This window comes from Chrysoperla carnea, chromosome 3, assembly GCF_905475395.1.
Source record: "Chrysoperla carnea chromosome 3, inChrCarn1.1, whole genome shotgun sequence".
Classification (NCBI taxonomy): domain Eukaryota; kingdom Metazoa; phylum Arthropoda; class Insecta; order Neuroptera; family Chrysopidae; genus Chrysoperla; species Chrysoperla carnea.
In genome coordinates, this window is record NC_058339.1 from 72,874,787 (window position 1) to 72,895,528 (window position 20,742).

At 32.5% G+C, this 20,742-nt stretch overlaps 1 protein-coding gene across 1 annotated transcript; it reads right to left on the reverse strand.

Moving 5' to 3' along the window:
• Positions 1 to 2,132: 2,132 nt before the first annotated feature.
• Positions 2,133 to 20,534, reverse strand: LOC123296784 (roquin-1). The gene is made up of 7 exons (XM_044878437.1): positions 20,454 to 20,534; positions 19,465 to 20,227; positions 17,554 to 17,887; positions 15,781 to 16,012; positions 13,843 to 14,666; positions 3,944 to 4,353; positions 2,133 to 2,304 (listed from the first exon to the last, which is right to left on the reverse strand). The coding sequence occupies exons 2-7, from the start codon at positions 20,224 to 20,226 to the stop codon at positions 2,143 to 2,145; spliced, it is 2,724 nt and encodes a 907-aa protein (XP_044734372.1). The 5' UTR covers position 20,227; positions 20,454 to 20,534; the 3' UTR covers positions 2,133 to 2,142.
• Positions 20,535 to 20,742: the final 208 nt, after the last annotated feature.

Below are 20,742 nucleotides of genomic sequence, written 5' to 3' on the forward strand. Positions count from 1 at the left end.
AAAAAATAACAAATGCACATTGTATCACTTTTTTTAGTGTTGTAATAAATATAACATTTTTTCTTTTTTTCAACGAGTTTTTTTTATTTATTTATTCCTTAAGGAACCATCAAATTATTCCCTTCTAAAATTATAAGAGAAAATAGTTTAATGTATCCTTGAATTAATTTTGTTATTTCAAACAGTCATTTAATTAACTAAATAACTCAAATAACTAATTTAATCGATCGATATCAATATCGTTTTTAAATCACAAATAAACTGATAAAAAGGTAGCCAGAAAATATGCTACCTTAGATTGTCGATTTAAACCGAAATCATATCGAGACTGTTTAAATATAAACTAGTAACGAATAACATAATTTCCATTTATTAAAAATTTATATAATCGAAAATTATCGACTCAAATGATTAAATTCACCGATTTATTGTCGATGGTTGCCAATTCGAGTTGAACACAGTTTTCACAGTTCCATTTTAATAAGTATTATCATTTTAATAGTAACGAGCCTGGTACCGTGGGCGGCTATGAAAATCGTTTCTAGAAGAATACAAATGGATTTGAAATCTAAGATGGCTGTGCGAATAATAATAAAGAAGTACATGTTTTCCATGGAAAGGGCTTATACACGGTGGGTCATTTTAATCTATGCATCTAAATATCCCGCCAGAGACGTCACCTAATAAAAATGGCCAGAACAAACATCGTAGAGTTTAATGGGGCATCATGTTCTGACATCAGATTGGACCTAGTTCTTCGAGTAGCTTTAATAGTCAATTTAGATTCTAAATGGTGGGAGATAGAAAAACATTTTCGGAGGAAATGAGACTTAAAAATGTGTCATTGTTGCATTTAATCGAAAGAAAATGCGCTTAAAGTTTATCGATAATTGTAGGTCAAAGTCTTGGACACAGAATGTCCTCTACTGTCCTTGACAACTTTTGGATAAGGCATTTTTCCGTTGCTATCGTGTTTTCTTTCGGTAAAATGCAACAATGACATATTTTTAAGTCGCATTTCCTCCGAAAATGTTTTTTAAAGTGTTTTCTATCTCCCGCCGTTTAGAATCTAAATTGGCTATTAAAGCTACCCGAAGAACTAGATCCAATCTGATGTCAGAACATGATGATCCTCAACAAACTCTACTATTTCGTTGAGATCATTTTTTATGGACGTTTATTTATATTATTTTATGAATATATATTTGGAAATCAAGATTGTAAATTGATTTTTTGTGTTAAATTGTAACGTTCTACTTCAAGTAGCTTCAATAGGTGAATTCTTTGAAAACTTTGCTGTACTTCAATGTTTAATACAAAGTGTACATTAATTGTTACACAGAAAATCAATTTACAATCTTGATTTTTCAAATATAAAAAAATCAACAACCACTTTTAGCACAGAACTGTAATAGCCTCCGTTCACAATGATTGTCCACAGAGGACTGATTTGTTAATTAACAGGGAAACCATGTAATTTTTATTATTATTCGTACAGCCACCATAGACTTATTCATATTCCTCTAGAACCGACCTTCACAGCCAATCACGGTATCAAACTCGTTACAATCTATTTCATTCTACAATCGAAGAATATTGTTTTGATTCCCGAAGTATTTTTCCATTTGAAATGGAAAATTAATTTTCCATTGCATTCCCATTCGTTAATTTTCGATTCATTTTCATTGATAAAATTTTATTGTCATATATTTAAAAAAAATAAAAAACGAAGAGAATAAGAATTGATTTTCAAATAGCGAATGATGATATCGATTCGTGTTAAATTTCGTTATAATTTCAATAAAAAAAATTTTCTTATACAAGTATGTCAATATTCAAAATGGATTTAGAAAATTACATTTATTTAGTTCAGTCTGTAATTTACGTTTTTTTTTTTTTTGAATTTTTTATAAAAATTTTATTCCAAAATATTTATGAAAATTTTCCATAAATATTTGTTGAAATAAAATCCAATAGAAAAAAATTAATATTTTAATAATAGAAAAATTAATATTTTCCTATATATTATTATACCTAAATAAAAACAACTGAAATACGTGTATAAATCAAAAAGCAAAAAAAAATTAAGGAAACCCATTGGGTTTAATAAAAATATTGTTTTTACTGTACAATGTATGGTAATTATTTATTAACAGTATCATCCTCACTCGACCAACGTTTTTCCTGTTCCTCCAATTCAGTCTTCCAACGTAATTCTAATTCGCACATATCATGTGCAATACTTGCTTCATATGTATCTTCATCAGGTGAACCGTTATCGCCACCTGGTCCAACAAATTGTCCCTGGAAAAATTAGAATAAACTACATGATTAAGAGAACTCACATCATTTCAAATTAAGGTAGTCTGGCTGTTTAAGCAAGTACGGTGAATGTGCATTTTTTGGGGTAGATGATAGTTCAAAGTCTTTTGATCACAAGTTCACAGTTTGGGGCCTCTTACGGGACAAAATTCTCAATTATTTCATTTTAAAATTGTGATTTTTAATACAGTACCTTATAGAAGACCTCACAATAATGTTAATTGTACAAAAATTAATCGGTGAATGAGCTTCAAAAAAGTTTTCATCATGAAAAAAATTTATCACAGATTCTGTTTATGCAAAAAAACTTTACCTTCCGGCGTTTAAGAGCATTTTATTACATTTACGTCATACAATTTGCCTAGTTGATTAGTTGACTAGCCACGTGACAGCCGGAATACTTAAAGATACTGGTACAAAGTGATTATTTCAAAAAGATGCTAGTGATGTACCGAAGAAGTGAAGGGGGAATGGTTAGCAGGTAAAGTTGTCCAGATGGTATATTTAAGGACGTTGTCTTGCTACAATATTGTCAAAAAGTGTTGGATAAACTCGTGGTGAAATGTTGTATAATTTTTTACTAATACTGTACCCAGCGGAGGCTAAACACGGAATACAGTATTTTTTTTAAAAATACCTGGAAAATTGGGGGTGTTTCCGATTTCCCCCGTAGATTTTAAGCATTTCGAGACGAATGCAAAAAAATGCATCCTTCTAGCGTGCATTGAAATGAAAAATGTAATTTTGGGGGTTTTTCTGATTTTCCGGAGGGTTACGAAGTGGGTAATGAAATTTTCCGAAAATTCCATTTTTCTAGCATGTATATCTGGAAAACAAAATTTTGGGGAGTTTTTCAGATTTTCCGGGAGTGTTCCGAATGGTCAAAGTTGTGTCAATTTTGTAGCAAGTCTTACAACATATATTATCAAGTGGAATTTGCTTTGTGCGGTTGCCGAGATTTTATGTTTTTTGTTTCCGATATTTAAAGTGTCTGGCAATAAATACTGCCGACAGAAGGTGTCTATAATCTAGCCTCCACTCATTTAACTTCGAATTTTTATAGTTACACCCGGTTGGTGTAACTTTTTTTTTCTTCCAAGCGATAGGGAAAAAATTTTTAATTGGAAAAAAACGATTTGTTTATTTTATGTATAATTTAACGTTTTATGATTTTCGATAATCTTTCAGCCTCGCGTCTGCGCACAACACGTCACACTGTAAGACGTATTTGAAATTCGAATAGGAAGGGATTATGAATGCAATCGAATGATTCAATAAAAATTTAATTTTTAAGAAAAATTAAATGTGCATTTCCATTTAAGAAGAGTTTTAATCCTTATTTTCTTTATATTTTTAAATTTACAATTATTAAAGGGTTTCGATTCATTTTACAAGGGTATTTTAAATTACGACTCGTCAAAAGAAAAATTGAAGCGGTTACCGGATCATTGTTTATGTTTTCTAAATTTAGCAGACAACATAAAGTTTATAATTTGATCTGTTTGAGCCAATGTCAAAGCTTTTTCGATTCAGAGGCATTTTAATTTTAAAATGAATTAATTAATTTTCAGAACCTACTGATAACATTTACTATTTTTTTTAAACAAAAAGCATTACTTACCAAACGTGCTTCCTTCTCTTTCTCAACAATAATTCCTTGTTCAATATATTGTAATTCTTGTGCTAAACGTTCACCCTCTGATAAACCACTCTGACTTCGTGTTGCTAAACGTAAATCATTGATTTTACGCTCTAAACTTCTGATCTGTTGTTTCACTCGTTGTGATTCAGCTAACAGCTCTTGTGATTGACATTTAATATACAATTGTGGTGGATCACAGATACCATGTCCAATTGTAATATAGCCGTCTCCAAGACCAGCCGTTGGAGGTGCAATTGTTTGCATATTCTGATTGGCGGCGTTTGTTAAATACCAATTACTAACAGGACTTGGAGCTGGCACCGGACGACGTGTCATTGACGTAGATATTGTATTCTCACCAAATGGAGATGATACTTGAACCGAATGACCTTTAAATTCGGTAAAAATATATATGTTACTTGAGGTCTGTGAAGGAAATGATTCGTACAGGTCTGGGTTGCATAAAAACATAGAATACTAATCGGGTAACATTTGAGATTCAGGACCGCTTTTAATCTTTTGGAGGTTCTGGACACATAAAGATTACAGTTGCCCTTTTTACCCAACTGCGCGACGCAAAGAAATGGTAATGTGTTTATCAAGATATATATATATATATATATATATATATATATATATATATATATATATATATATATATATATATATATATATATATATATATATATATATATATATTGTTGGATTCCCGTCGTTAGGTTTCCAAACTAGACTGCTTGGGCAGGGCTGTCACCAGGTCAACCGTTTGAAGTACGATTCCGAAACTTGTATACCAATAATTAGGGAACTTATCCTTGGATGTAGGTCCTTGGTTAATTATCCTTGTATTGGCAGGCACGTCCTTTTCTGATATAACTAGGCTACTAGTATATTATCTAGTTACGAAGTTGACTTACGATTGTTGATTAATTACTTATTTCTTGAATACTAATTATCGACGTTAGGCAACTTGTTTGCCTAGAATGTTGATTAATTACTATATCTTTGAATATTAATTATCGACGTTAGGCAACTTGTTTGACTAGAATGTTGATTGCACTGACTCTAATTAATTAACTTGAATATTTTTAATAATTAAACTTTATTAATTAAAATATTAACAATTAATTAAAATATTAACAATTAAACTTTATTAATTATCGATATTATAACAATGCAAAATATTGAAAAAGACTGAACAAAAATTGATTGAATTGATTTGCTTATATATTAATTTATTGCAATTCATCGATTTTGGAAGCAACGTGACATGTGTTGCTCGTGGAGAGGATGATTTTGTATTATTGATGACTAATTTCCTCCGTTTCCTGTCTTGATGTTTAAACCAGTGGTTCCCAACACACCTCCCAGGGTTGAAGATTGGAATTACGGGTTGAAATTTCAATCTAAGTCGTTGTTGAGTGTGGGATGAGTTTTCTTATGTGGACGGATTTGATCTGAAGATGAAGTTGATCGTCTGGAACTAATTTTGTTTGTGACATAATATGGTGGTGGATTTGAAACTGGTGGTGCTGATACTAATTGTTCATCTGAAGCGTTGTATTTTACGTTATACAATGTAGTTTGCGGTTGATCTTCTTTGCTTGAATAACATTGGTTGAATATTTTGATACAAGGTGAGCTTTGATTATTCCGAGGTGCCTTAGTACAGCAGAGAATGTTTGATGCTAATTTGAATAGACCACACCATTTGGATACATTATATAGGATTGTGAGAAGTATTATTCCAGTGGTTATTGATATTGCCGTTGTGAACCAGGATGAATGCTTGATGATGAATGGTTTCGATAATTGCTCTTGTAGTATGTCATCAAATTGCTGAAGTCGATGTTGGGTGAATTTTAATTCATTAAGATCCATGTGAGCGAATTTTATGGGTTGTAGATGAAGAGTGTTGAGTGTTGTATTGATTTCATGTTTGATACAACAATCATCTTGAGTGATATCTGTTATTGGAATTTTTATTGTAGTTGATTTATTGTTTAAAAGAGTTTCTGGTTCCAGTGTATTTGTATCGGTGTATGCTTTACAGTTTGAATTCAATGTGAGGATTCCCATTTTATCGATGATTTCTTCATGGTCTGGTGTTTTTCCATTATAACACAAAATGTTCAATGCAGTTGGTTTTGAAGTAACGAATAACCATTCCGTTGGATTTATATTTTGCCAAATTTCGATGTCCGCATGCATTGTTTTTATTTGACATGAGGATGGAATGTTCTTCGTGATTTTTGAAAATAATTGAATTTCGCAATTGTGTTGATCATTCTTGTGAAATATTGAGATTGATTTACATAACCATTGTAGATTGTAGACTTCTTCACATTTTTCTAAAGTTTTTAACATAGCATACTGTGTTCTGGGTTTGGATAGTAGTATATATGGATTTTCTGGTTGAATATATGAGAAAATAAAGGAGTTATTTGAATGTGGGGTTGGTAATGGATAAACTTGGAATAAATCGTATTCGTTTATGGAACTAATGGGGATATTTAGTTTGATGACTAAGTTCTTGTCTTGAAGGAAAGCTTTAATATCTATTATTTTATAATAGCGTTCTATATTTTCTGGCGATAGTGGTATTGGAAGAGAATATTTATAAGAAATTAATTTTAATTCATCATATAAGGTTTGAGGGTTGACTGTGTTATAGTCGATAATACCGTGTCTGATTAATGCAAGATCTAAAAGATATTTTTCAATTTGTAAAAGTAATTCGTTTGCGATATTTGAAAGTAATGTTATGTGTTCAACGATTTGAACTCCGTGTCTTTCCTTATTTATTAGATTAGTTGTAATTTTTGAGAAATTATTGAATTGTTCTAAATTTGAGTTTAGAATGTATTCATTATTTTTTAGATTCATTAATGTATTGTTGAAATTTTGAATTGTTGAAGAGATTATTCTTATTTGTTGTTGCATTAACGTGTGTGTTTGTTTTTGATCATCAATTAACGAGTTTATAGAGTCAGAATAAAACATTGCGTCGTCTGCGTCAGGTGTTCCGAATAACCATTTGAGTCCATATGATATTCCGTTAATGAGTCCTCGTTTTTGTCTTGTATGTTTTTCGAGAATGTCTATTTTATTTTGAATTTTTATTAAGGTATTATGAATGAGTTTGATTTGGTTAGTGCAATAAAAGACGTTGTAGTTTTCCTCATCTGTTATATGACATAATGATACGGCTTTTGTGTAATGATATTTAACTAATTCTAATTGATTATCTAAGAGAGTTAAATTGTAAAATAATACTAGAGAGAATTTTTGGTTACTAATTTTAGCGTTACCTAGATTTTTATAGAATAGCCCGGCTGAAGAATTGATGGGTTCTATTTTATGAGTGGCTAGTGCTAGGACCTGGATCGATAGGATTGTCAGCAGAAGGATCGATCTCATTGTCGCTTTCGTTAGATGTTTCTGAGTCTGAAACAAAGGGTTTAAGTTGGTTAAGATGAAAAGTTCGACGTTTTTCTTTTGATATTTCTATTGTTGCGGTATTATTGTTGTGGAGTTGAATGATTTTATAGGGTCCACGATATTCGGGATTCAGTTTTTGATTTCGCGCTTTGGCTAAATTGTCCTTTAGTAAAACCAACTGATTTTCTGCGAATGGCAGAGTTCGATTATGTGTTTTGTCGTAGTATTGTTTTGTATTACTTTTCGTTTTTATTAATTGTTCTTTAGCTGTGTCACGTATTACTTTTAGTTTATTCGTTACATCTTGAGCTAAATTAGAGTAAGTTGGTTTGTTGGTTGGCTTTTCAATTTGTGATGGAATCTTAGGCTTTTCTCCAAACACGAGAGTATACGGAATTTCGTGAGTGGATTTGTGTTTGTGGGTATTATAAGAGTGAGTGGCTAATGTTAGCAGCTCGTCCCAGTTGTCTTTACTTTTATCGACGTAACATCGTATGAAATCGCGTAGGGTAAGATGGGTACGTTCTAAACTTCCGTTCGATTGTGGTCGGTATGGCGTTGTTTGTTTGTGTTTGATTTCAAGTAGTTTGGAGATCTCTTTAAATAGTTTGGATGTGAATTCCGTTCCTTGGTCTGTTAGGATGTATGTAGGAAATCCAAAAATTGAACAGTATTTAAGGAGATGGATGGCTACTATTTCAGCATTGTGACTAGATAGAGGGTATGCTTGAATGAACTTGGTTAAATCGTCTTGTATGGTGAGGACGAAACGATTTCCATTTGGCGTTTCGGGATAGGGTCCCATAATATCTAACGCAATTTGTTCATTGAATGAACTAGAGGTTGATGTAATTATCATAGGGGACTTGTTGGGTTTGAAATTTGTTTTTGTTGTTTGACAAATTTTACATTTTTTTATATAATTTTGTACGTCTTGTTTGATAGTGTCCCAAGAATAATTTTCTCGAATCGCGTCGTACATTCGATTGAAGCCTGGATGGCCTGCTAATGGATGATCGTGATGTTCTTTCAATACCGTTTCTATATTTTCCGGTGTAGTGACTTTAATTTTCACGTGCTGAAGAATTCTTACGATTTTGTCTTCGAATAAGTATTGGATCATTGAATAGAACGTTTCTAGTTTAATGATAGGGTTATTGAACGAAATATTTGTTATTGTAATGTTGTCCAAATTTTGTAAATGCATAATGCACCTAAGATTTAACATACAATTAAATAAGGTTTTGTAGTCGATTATGTCGTTATAAAATTGTTTTACGAACAAGAGAATTATTCTTTGTTTCTCTTGGTTTGAATTTATGATTGCTACTTCTCCTGGTCTGTGATTCGTGAAGTTTCTATGAAGGGTTGGACAGTTTTTTTCTAGATAGTATGAATAATTATTGTTTTCAGATAGGTCGCAAGAATAAGGTACGACTAGGTTTCGAATGTTTTCTAGTGTAGATATTTCTCTACTAGGAACTTTTACATCGAGGTTTTCTTGATGAAAACGTTGAAAATTTTTAAAATTTTTATTTGTTAGGCTATTTATTGTAACGTTGTTATTGGTTATGCTGTGTATTGGTCTGCTGAGTGCATCGGCATTTGAATTAACTTTTCCCGGCTTGTATATTATTTTATAAGTATATTCCATTAATTTTAGCCTCCAGCGGACTAGTCGTGAAGAGGGGTCTTTACACGAAAAGAGGTACGTAAGGGGGCGGTGATCTGTAACAATGGTAAATTCTTGACCGAATAAGTAGGGTCTGAAATGTTTTACAGAATCAACGATCGCGAGTAACTCTTTTTCTGTTGTCGAATAGTTTCTTTCCGCGGCATTTAATGTTCGAGAATAATATGCAATGGGTAAATCTTTACCGATTTCTCCTTGAGATAATACACTACCTAATGCTTCGTTCGAACAATCAGTTGTAAGGATGAACGGTTTATTGAAATCCGGATATTGGAGAATAGGTTCTGTTGTAAGGATTGTTTTTAATTTTTCGAAAGCGGATTGACATTTTTCTGACCAATTGAAAGGAACATCCTTTTTTAAAAGACATGTTAGTGGCTTAGAAATGTTCGCGAAATGCGGAATAAATTTTCTATAATAACCGATTAAACCGAGAAAGGATTTTATGTCCTTGGGATTTTTGGGTTGCTTTATTTTTGTGATTGCGTCAATCTTATCGTTATTGGGACGGACTCCGTCGTTTGTAATAATATGCCCAAGATACGCTACTTCTTTTCGAAGAAATTCGCACTTGTCTGGCTGAAGTTTTAAATTATGTTCGCGTAATTTATCAAATACTAAACACAATTTTTCGTTATGATCTTCTAATGAAGTCCCGTAGACCACAATATCGTCGAGATATACGAAACATTTGATGCCCTGAAGTCCGCTAAGCACGGTATTCATTAACCTTTGGAAGGTTCCAGGAGCATTCTTTAATCCGAATGGCATACGATTAAAAGAATAGTGGCCCGCAGATTTTCCCGAGGGAATGGTGAAGCCAGTCTTATCTTTGTCCTTTTCAGCCATTTTGATCTGATGAAATCCTTGACAGAGATCAATCGTCGTAAAGTAGACTGATTGGCCTAGTTGATCGAGGATTTCTTCGATATTGGGGATCGGGTATGGATCAGAGATAGTTACGTCATTCAACTTTCGATAATCGACAACTAATCTCCATTTCTTTTCTTTTGAAGCGTCCTGTTTCTTAGGAACGATCCAGATTGGACTAGAGTATGGAGATGAGGAGGGTTGAATGATGCCTTGATCGAGCATTTTCTCGATTTGTTTATTCACTTCTTGTTCGTGTACTTTTGGGTATCGATACGTTTTCGTGAATATTGGAGTCGGATCTGTGGTGATTATTTCATGTTGTACAGTTTTTGTATAAGTTAATTGATCACCAGGCAAATGAAAGAGATCCTTATAATTTTTGCAAATTTGTAAAATTGATTCTTTTTCTTCGCGGTTTAAATGATCCGTTCGAAGATTTTGATTTAAAAGAGATAGGCGATCGGCCTTATTGATTTTAGAGCTATTTTCTTTGGATAGCGAGAGGATTTGTTCCTGTGGAATTATTTCCATTTCTATTAGATTTATTTGGGGAATCGGTATTTTGATTTCTTGTTCAGAAATATTGATAATAGGATAGTATTTTGTATTTTTGTCAATAAGGAAGTTATCTGATATTATTATCGATTCAGGTAGATTTAATTTTGATTTATCTATGACACCAGTAGAATTACTGATTACATTAATTGGTATGTTTTGATGGATACGAGGTTTAATAATTATTTCACTTGGAGTGTGAGATAAAGTTAAAGTGTTTGTTGAATAATTAATGTTCGCATTAAATTTTGAAAGAAAATCGTGTCCGATTATTCCATCAAATTCTAAATTGACTTTTCCTGCATCAACAAAGTAAAAATTATGTTTACATTCAAAAGATGTGTTTGCAGTTAGCGTTAATTGAACTTTACCTAACGTATTTACTGTGTTGTCTGATGTTCCGATACCGTTTAATGTAATTTCGTGTCTAGGATCGAATGGAGTTTCTTTTGTAACGTTAGTATGTTTTACTAAAGAAACTGTAGCTCCTGTATCGATAAGGAAGATAAATTCTTTATTTTTTGAATTGTTTGAGTAGAATTTTAATTTTTTTAATCTAGCATTTGGAGTGTTAGTTGTGTCGGTTTGGCTGAGTTGTCCGATTCTACGACACTCAGGTCGGACATTCTTGAGTTTAAATGATTTATTTTTGGATTGTGAGGGTTTTGTGCATTTCGTCTTTCGTCACTTTGTTTCTTTTTTATACATTCTGATATTTCATGTCCTTTGTGTTTACAATATCTACAGAATTTTGAATTGTTGTCTGAAATTGAATTGTTGTCGTGATGGTTTGAACGATTTTTTGAACGACAATCTTTTGTATTATGAGATTTTGTTTTACAATTTTTACAGTATTTTGATTCAGAAGAATTGTTAGATGATTTTTTGTACATCTGAAGTGCTTTTTCTTCTGATATCGCAATACTGTATGCTTCGTTTAAGTTATCTAGTTTTGTATGAATTCTTAATACGCGTGAAATATCAGGATGTGAATGAAAGATAAATCGTCTTAATGCAGTGTCTTTGATAAATGCTAATTTACCGCATAATAGATTCGGATTATCATTTTTCGTTTTTAAAGCAGATATACATCTACTTGTTAATTTGTCGAGACGAGTGTAATATTCTGTAATGGTTTCGTTGGATTTTTGTTTTATCGTATCTAAATCTTCCATTAATTGTGTATAGTGAGTGTGATCGACGAATAATCTCCTCAATGCAATTTTTAATGCTTCGAAATTTGTTATTTCAGATAAATTCAATTTATTTTTTACTGAACTTGAGATTTGGGCAAGAGTGTACGCGAATAAAGGTACGATTTGATCTTGCTGTGCGAATTCGTGTGCGTGTTTTGCGTTGAGTAAAAAGTTTTCTACTTCTTCGCGATCACCATTGAATGGGGTGATTAATTTGCACAAGAATGAAATAGGCATTTTTAAATGACTATCGATTTGATTGTCGATTTCATCTTCTGAAATATTTTGACCGTCAGGAGAAGATGAACGTGACATTTTGTTTTTGATTTAAATTGAATATTTTATATGAATTTAAAATATTGTTAAAGGGATATTTAAATATTTGGATTTGAGGATGAACACAAATATGTTAAAATAAAAACTTACGATTGAGAGTGAAGGGCTACTTTTCGTAGGCTCGCAACGAAGTTGAGTCGGAAGGCAGTCCAAAAGGAGGTTTGCTTCGTTAAAATACAACCAAATCACTACTGTGAACCATTGAATGTTGAAATTTTCCTTTTCCAATGTGATGTATCCCACCGCTGTCACCAATTTATGTTGGATTCCCGTCGTTAGGTTTCCAAACTAGACTGCTTGGGCAGGGCTGTCACCAGGTCAACCGTTTGAAGTACGATTCCGAAACTTGTATACCAATAATTAGGGAACTTATCCTTGGATGTAGGTCCTTGGTTAATTATCCTTGTATTGGCAGGCACGTCCTTTTCTGATATAACTAGGCTACTAGTATATTATCTAGTTACGAAGTTGACTTACGATTGTTGATTAATTACTTATTTCTTGAATACTAATTATCGACGTTAGGCAACTTGTTTGCCTAGAATGTTGATTAATTACTATATCTTTGAATATTAATTATCGACGTTAGGCAACTTGTTTGACTAGAATGTTGATTGCACTGACTCTAATTAATTAACTTGAATATTTTTAATAATTAAACTTTATTAATTAAAATATTAACAATTAATTAAAATATTAACAATTAAACTTTATTAATTATCGATATTATAACAATGCAAAATATTGAAAAAGACTGAACAAAAATTGATTGAATTGATTTGCTTATATATTAATTTATTGCAATTCATCGATTTTGGAAGCAACGTGACATGTGTTGCTCGTGGAGAGGATGATTTTGTATTATTGATGACTAATTTCCTCCGTTTCCTGTCTTGATGTTTAAACCAGTGGTTCCCAACAATATATATATATATTGTGAAAAAAAAAAAAAATTAAAAACGACGAACTATTTTAAACAAATCGATTGACGTAACAAAAATGAAAATCAGTTCACGCGTTTGGTCTCTAGAGCGGCACAACGGGCAACAGTTTATATATGTATATGTTTGTTCCTTTGATTTTGATGAATCTAACCTCCGTTGATTTGTATTAATCTGGTAGTAATGAAAATTTAATATGGAAAAATAAAAAATGCTAAGTGGGGTATCATTGAATTTTGAATGAAAGGTAATAAAAGGTATCATTGAAAACTTCCCCGCCCCGTGGATTCGCCACTGGTCAGAGATACAAAATATAAGCATTTAGTTTACCCTGGCTTAGTTTTCCAATTAATTAGTGCTCAGTGCTGATTAGATAATTATTCAATGTCATGGCCGCATTACGTCTCATTTTTATTCGTATTTTTATCCGCATTAAATTTTAGTACCTGGATGAGATAGCTTTGCTAGTAATTTTTTTTGGTCAATCGATACATCGAAATCCCCTGAATATTAAATTTCTTGAAAATTGTTGAAGCCATTTCCGAGATTCCTATATATATATATATACTCGTCCATGCGATTTTCGAAGTTTCTTTTATTAAAAGAAACTTCGAAAATCGTATTGCAAATCAATTATTTTATCATGGAATCGTGTACTTAATGCGTGAAATGGAACGGCGGCTGCAAAGACCCCGTCGATCGTGGGGCCCTGAGCCAGTGGAAAATAGGGACCTACTGAGATTTATCGAACCTACCTTTAGTGAAGGATTTGAAGGTTAAATGTTTCCTCCCGCCAAACTTGAACGAATTATTCAAATTTTAAGTAATTGTTTATTTGCTTACCTGGTGATTTATTCATACGTGATATAGGACCATATTTACTAACACACGGTGCCTCGAACGGTACATATTCGTCATCCATTAAAATTGAATCAGATCGTACAAATGTCGGACCTAATGAATTATTACTCGTCCATATCGAAAAGGAATTTTCTGTGTCCGTAGGTGTTGGTAATACACGTGCTTGATTTGTTGCTGAATGTGAAATTGCTGTTGCCGCATTTTTACCCACAACTTTTTCCAATTGAGTAATAATCTCCTGACGACGTTGCTGTAATACCATTAAACTTTTTGCTGGTCGTTTTTGTATTAACTGTGGCAACGGTTTTTGTACGCCATGCACATATTGCTCCCAATTCGGTCGCTTCGGTAATGAAATCTCTGGCCGTTGATTTGGTGGACTATTAAACTCATGTGGAGTTTGTGGTGGCGGATAAGCGGTATTTAGTACAATATTATGTGGTGTTTGTGTATTATAAATATCGGTGGCACCCCCAGTAAATGTTGTACCACTTGGCGGAGGATGATTTGGTGAAAAGATTTGTGGTTGTGGTGGGGATGTTTGAAATGTGGGTGTAGGTGTATTTGGGAAAGGTGTGCCACCATGGAATGGGGGTGGACAATCATATCCGATACGAGATAGTTGTATAGGTGTTGTTTGTGGTAAATTCCCTGTTGGTATTGATTGAGGGGATGTATTGTATAGAATATCTTCGGGGGGTACATATGGAGTATCTGCTGTTTGACTATCAACAATCCCTCTAGATTCACGTACGCCTCCAATATTATTATGACGAACCATTAATTTACGATTTTTCGCACGGTATCTAGAAATAAAATTTTTAATAAATTTCAAACATGTCCTAAATTTGGATCCAGTTCAGTGGGCAGGTTCACGTATGGAAAATTTTTCTTCGAAAATGTTTAAGAAGACATTAAAGACACTCGAGTGGAAAATATTTCTTTGGATACTTATGTAACATTTCTGAAGAGAAATTCTCCATACCCCATACTCACAGTGCTGCATTATTTAGGACTAAGATCAAATATAGTATTTGACAATCATTTCAGAACGTACAAAAGAACCGTTAAGAAACTTCTCTTGCAAGTGGCATAGAAAATTTTTTATTTGATGGGAAACTTAATATTAATATGTAATAGTCGAAGAAATAAAGCAATAAACTGTCGATCTTGTGAGCAGTAAGACGGATCAGGATGCGATTTTTTGAATTCGATACGTGAGGGCATTTGCAAACTTTGTGAATAAAAGTGATGAGGGTGAAAGGAAAAACTGGAAACTAAATATCGATGGAAATGAGTCTAATTTTGTAACACGGGGGTTTTTGGGGCCGCTTAACTTACACAACAATATCATAACAAAAATGGCCCCCCGGGTACCTGGTGCCCAGAACGGGCAGTATACACCTCGTTTCTTGGAATTTTACGAGAATGTGTAACATATGTCGTCTCTTCACCGTGCCTGTCGCCAAAACAATGTCTTGTAAAAGCTGCAACGATTTTGCTTACAGAGGCCCTTTGAAGTGAGATGAGATATTCGGAATGCTTACTCCATCTAAGAATGGCCTTTAAGATTTTCTCATTCGGAGGCAAGTTACACTTCGCAAAGAGAACTCCCAGATGGCTAGGGATGCTTGTGTCTGGCAGCCTTGTATGTGCAATATTGCAACTTTATATACGCAACTTTTCTATGCCTTGCATGGCAATCGGAAATTCAATTGAATCGAATTTTCATAATATAAAAGCTTGCCACACTATTAAAAATTTTCAGATCTTTAAAAGGAATATTTTTCGTAAAAGAAAAACTTGTTAGACCTTGACATCACCTTCAAAAATTTCAAGTCATTCTGAAATACCTAACAAATACCATGGCTGATCCTAGAACTATAATTAAAGTATTATTGCGTGATAAAAAGTACATACTTTTCTAATTCTTCCTCGGAATGTGCAAATGTACAATTTGGTCCTCTGGGACAATGACCACGTAACGTTAAATCTCTACACATACTAATCTTATATTTAGTATTATGCGTATGACCCGTATCAGGTACTTTACGGCTACCATGATGTTGAATAAAATCTACAAGACCAGCCACAACAATTTTCACAGCTTCTAATGCACTGCTACAATCTTCCCATGATGGAGCTGTTGATTCTGGAAAAAAAAAAATAGGAAAAATTTCTAAATTATAATCTTCCATAGACGACTGCCTTTCTGTAACAAAACCTTTCATAAAAAAAAAATGATTCCAAAAATTTGAAATTTTATTTATCAATTCATCATTCTTTAATACGTCTTTTGTGAAAAATTAATATCGATTCTCTGAACGGTTTAGGAGAAATTAACTATCAAAGTCATTTTTTTTTACCAATAAAGGGCAAATTTTACATAAACTGTACAGAGAATCGATATGAATTTTTCACAAAAGACCTATATAAGGGTGATTAATTGATAAATAAAATTGGAAATTATTATTTCAATTCTTTAAGGTATTTCGATAATAAAAAAATGAAAATGATTCAAAAAATTTGGAAATTTATTTAATTTTTATACGTCTTTTTTGAAAAATTCATATCGATTCTCTGTACGTTTTAGGAGAAATTAACTATCAAAGTCAGAGTTTTTACCAAAAAAAGTTTTTCACTTTTATGCACAGTTTTTAATTTTGATTTTTAAACTTAAAACTTAGCTTTTCTTTTATGATTTTAAAACTTAAAACGTGGAATATTGATTAAAATTTTTGTATGTAAATAGTTAAACATTTTTAAAAGCACTTACTGACTAAAAAACCAACATTCATTACGACTTCTTCACCATGGATACCACCACGTAAAATGGGCTGTTTTTTATAATTAATTTATTATAAACCGTACAGAGAATCCATTTGAAATTTATACAGAAGGCGTATTAATCTTATAGATTTAAACTATTTTTCTGAAAATTAGTATGCAAGAGGTTTTCGGGGCGAAAAATCGATCTAGCTAGGTTTCATTTTTAGAAAACGTGTAAAGTGCATTACCAGGACATTCAAATTGATATTTGTATAGAAACATTTTAAATGCTCATATTAGTAGTAAAATTTGTGTCTTTTTAACTCAAAAAATACCAATTAAAGCTCGTTCGTCCAAGTACTACCCATTAATTGACACACAAAATTTCAGTTTTTCGGTAACACTTTCGTTTTGGTATCGAAACACTTTAATTTAGTATTTGGATGAAGAGAGTACACAAATTTCTCGCAGTATTTCTCAAGATACTACCGGAAATTTCATAAGAATATGTAACGACCTGGTGATTCTTATTTCTTATTGATCGTCTGCAAGATCAATGAGATCTATGGTTACCATCTCGTATATATTACTTTGGTTACGCAAATAATCAATTATCCTCAGAAAGTGGATTTTAAGACGTCAATCAAGTTCACATTTCAGCATTCAAATGTAAGAGCAACCTCTTACATTATGGTTCCGGTATCGGGAATCGAACCCGAGCCTTCTGGGTGAGAGCCAGGTATCCGAGAGTAAGAGCAACCTCTTACAAGTTCCAGGATAGTTTAATTTAGTATTTGTACGAAGAGAGTACACTAACTTCCCGCAGTAGTTTTTAAGATACCACCGGAAATTTCGTAAGTGCTTCAATTTATTTAGAATTCGGTAACGAAGCTATAAACAGGTTATGTATTATTAAATGCTTACCTGTACTTGGATCAATTCCAGCTAAAAGTTCAAGATATGGACGTAACACAGATAATTTACCAGGATCAGCAGTTCTTTGCAATGCCAGAACTAATTCTTGTACAGATTGAGCGAATGATTGTGGAGTTTGTAATTTATCAATGATACTTTGCATATGTGATTTATGTGCTGTATCCCCATACAACAGTGCTGACCATTGATCAGGTGCTATACGTAAACCAGCTTCAGTTGCGATTTGTACAATTTGTGCATCGTGTTCTCGTCGTAGTGCTTCATATGTACGAAATTCTTCTTTTAATTGCATTAACGATGAATCACCTTCACGTTTGGATACCTTTTGAAAACAAAAGAAAAACAATTCAATAAAAAACTGTACAATTATGGTCTTTTTGAAGTTAACCATTAAAAAAAATAGGGACATCATGTTTTGAAACCAGATGGGATCTAGTTCGGGTTGCTTTAATAGTAATTTAGATCTTAATCGGTAAGAGGTAGGCGAAAAATTTAAATTAGAAAATTGATCCTCATAAAAAAACTAACATCTTTTCGAAAATCGTTAGCTTTCGGAGGAAAAGCGACTTAAAAATATGCCATTATTGCATTTATTCGAAAGAAAATACGCTATTTTTAGAAAAAAGCTTTAGCCAGAAGTTGAGAGAACAGTAAAAAATAGAGGGCATTCGCTGTGCCCAAGACTTTGACCTACAATTATAGATAAACTTCTAGTGTATTTTCTTTCGATTAAATGTAATAATGACATAATTTTAAGTCGCATTTCCTCCGAAATGTAACTATTTTCAAAAAAAATTGTTAAATAAAAAATGTTAATTTTTTTTAAAGGATCAACTTCCTATAATTTAAAGTGTTATTCTATCTCTTACTTTTTAGGATCTAAATTGACTAATAAAGCACTCCGGAGCTTTTCTCTGCAACTTTTATTTAAATTATTTTTTGATTGGTTAACTACAACGAGCTATTAGCCATAATAGATAAATATCGTCCACCCTGTATTTCTCCCTTTTCTTTCTTTATTTCTTCTCTAATTTATTTAAAATAATGCAAATTCTGACATTCAACACTTTCTATACAAGGTATTTCTACAATTAACTCAGTCAACGCAACCCTCCAGCAAATTGAGAAAACGGTTTATGCGATTTTCTAGGGGATTGCGATATGGAAAATGAAATTTTTCGAACTTTTCTCTTAATTTGACTTTATTTTGAGTCGATTGGTGAAAATCCCATCTTTCTAGCGTGTAAAGAACAGAAAATCGTTATTTTTTTTTCGCTCTCTTAACAATTAACAATCAAGCGTTTAAAACTCAAGACTTTTTGAGGAATAAAAATCGTAAAAATCGCGTTTTTTCAAATTTTATAAAGTTTTTACTCGAAAAAATTGCTAAGATACAGTTTTTGTCTAAGTCTAAGAACAGTTTTTGTTAGTTTTGACCCCAATTATATAATAATAAGATTTTTTCCGAAGCGATTTGGTAAAAATTAGTCATTTGTTTAGAAAAAAAATAGTTTAACAATTTTCGCCCGAGTTATCCACCGGCAATCTGCACTTTTAGATTCAGACGCACGTTTCCAAAGACGAATTTTTCCGGAACTATAAAGTACTAGCGAATAAAATGATCCAATATACCACGATGTGAATAAAAATATTCAAAATAGGTTGGAATTGTTGTTTCGTGGTGAATCTAGCCTAACAATTGCTATGAACGGCGTTCAGATTTTCTTTCAAACAGTTCAAATGTCTGCATAAAGTAACTAACATTTTTCGCTGGTAACATATTTTTTCGAAAACACAGTATTTGTGATAATTTTGAATCGCATTTTTATATTATTAGTTCATAAGAAAATATGTTTTGAGGGCCATCCTGTTGAATGTAACTAAAAGTAAAACACTTACTTTAAAACAAGACGCTCGATACAATAATTGAACAACATGTCCAATACTTGTTTTAGACGCTTGTGGAAAATGTGGCTCCAAACGTTGCACTACAAACATAACTAACACTTTTCTAGATAACGCCGAACCATCTTCTAACGCTAACAACACTAATTTTAAAACTTCTTCTTGCATTGCAGGTCCTAAAAATTGGCATCCGCGTGCACGAACCGCCGCCCATAAATTCGCTGACAACTGTTGTGGATTTTGATGTTGTAAAATCAACTCAGTTACAGTACGTTCACCAAGTGATCGAGCAGCACGCATTGCACGATTCCGACCCTCCTCTTCCACTAATTGGCAATTGATTAACGTCACCAATTTCCGTTGCATTGGTCGTGATAATAAACTTCCATTGCCACCAACATTCCCATTCGAGAATGGTTTCAAATATAATGCTAATTCTTCGATCCATTTCTTTGATTGTAAATATTTTTGACAATGTTCTTGTGGTATAATTTTGAGTTCGGATTCATCTAAATCGTTTGGAATTGTGGCTCCAACTAATTGCAATAGTGCATAATTTACTGGTAGATTAGTGATATCTGTTGAGATGGTTGTCTGATCGAATGGACATTGTTTTCGATGTAAATTTGACAGACATGCTTTACATATTGTATGTCCGCAGCCCAAACTGATTGGACTACGTAAAGCGATATCAAATTCATTGCAACACACTGGACAGGACAGAAATTCAGTCCATTGGGGCGCCTGTATTGGCATTCTATAATAAAGTACACAAAAAAATAATAAATTTTTGACGATATGATGACATTTCACAAGTGCCACCTAGACAAGTTTTTGACAGCTGATTGCTACATTTTATAAATAAACATTTTTACAAAATATTGAACGTATTCTAATTTAAAATCGAATATTTACATACAATTTTATAAAATTTTAATGAATATGTAAATAAAATTTGAAATAAGTATTTGTTTACGTCTTACCTTATAAAATTTCCAACAACACATCACAAAGGTGCGTGATGATTCGCCATCACAATTATTGATAACACTGTGAGACTTAGCTGTGACTGTGAATGTGAATGAAATATGTGTATGTATTAAAAATATCGTGGTCATTTTGTCCATCTATTTGTTCATTTTAGAACTTCTGACGGCTGTATAAACATTTAGTTTTCTTTGACAACGTTACATTCAATTATAGTTTTTTTTTTTAACACAGGTGGCAGTGTATACACATATTTCTATACTTAGAAATCCGTTATTGAAAATG

Excerpts from the sequence above, each read along its gene's own strand:
- LOC123296784 (XM_044878437.1), bottom strand. The coding sequence starts at position 20,226 with ATGCCAATACAGGCGCCCCAATGGACTGAATTTCTGTCCTGTCCAGTG. Across the intron at positions 14,667-15,780 it reads TCCGAGGAAGAATTAGAAAA|ATACCGTGCGAAAAATCGTA; the intron begins GTATGTACTTTT and ends TTTTATTTCTAG. Across the intron at positions 2,305-3,943 it reads AAGAGAAGGAAGCACGTTTG|GGACAATTTGTTGGACCAGG; the intron begins GTAAGTAATGCT and ends TAATTTTTCCAG.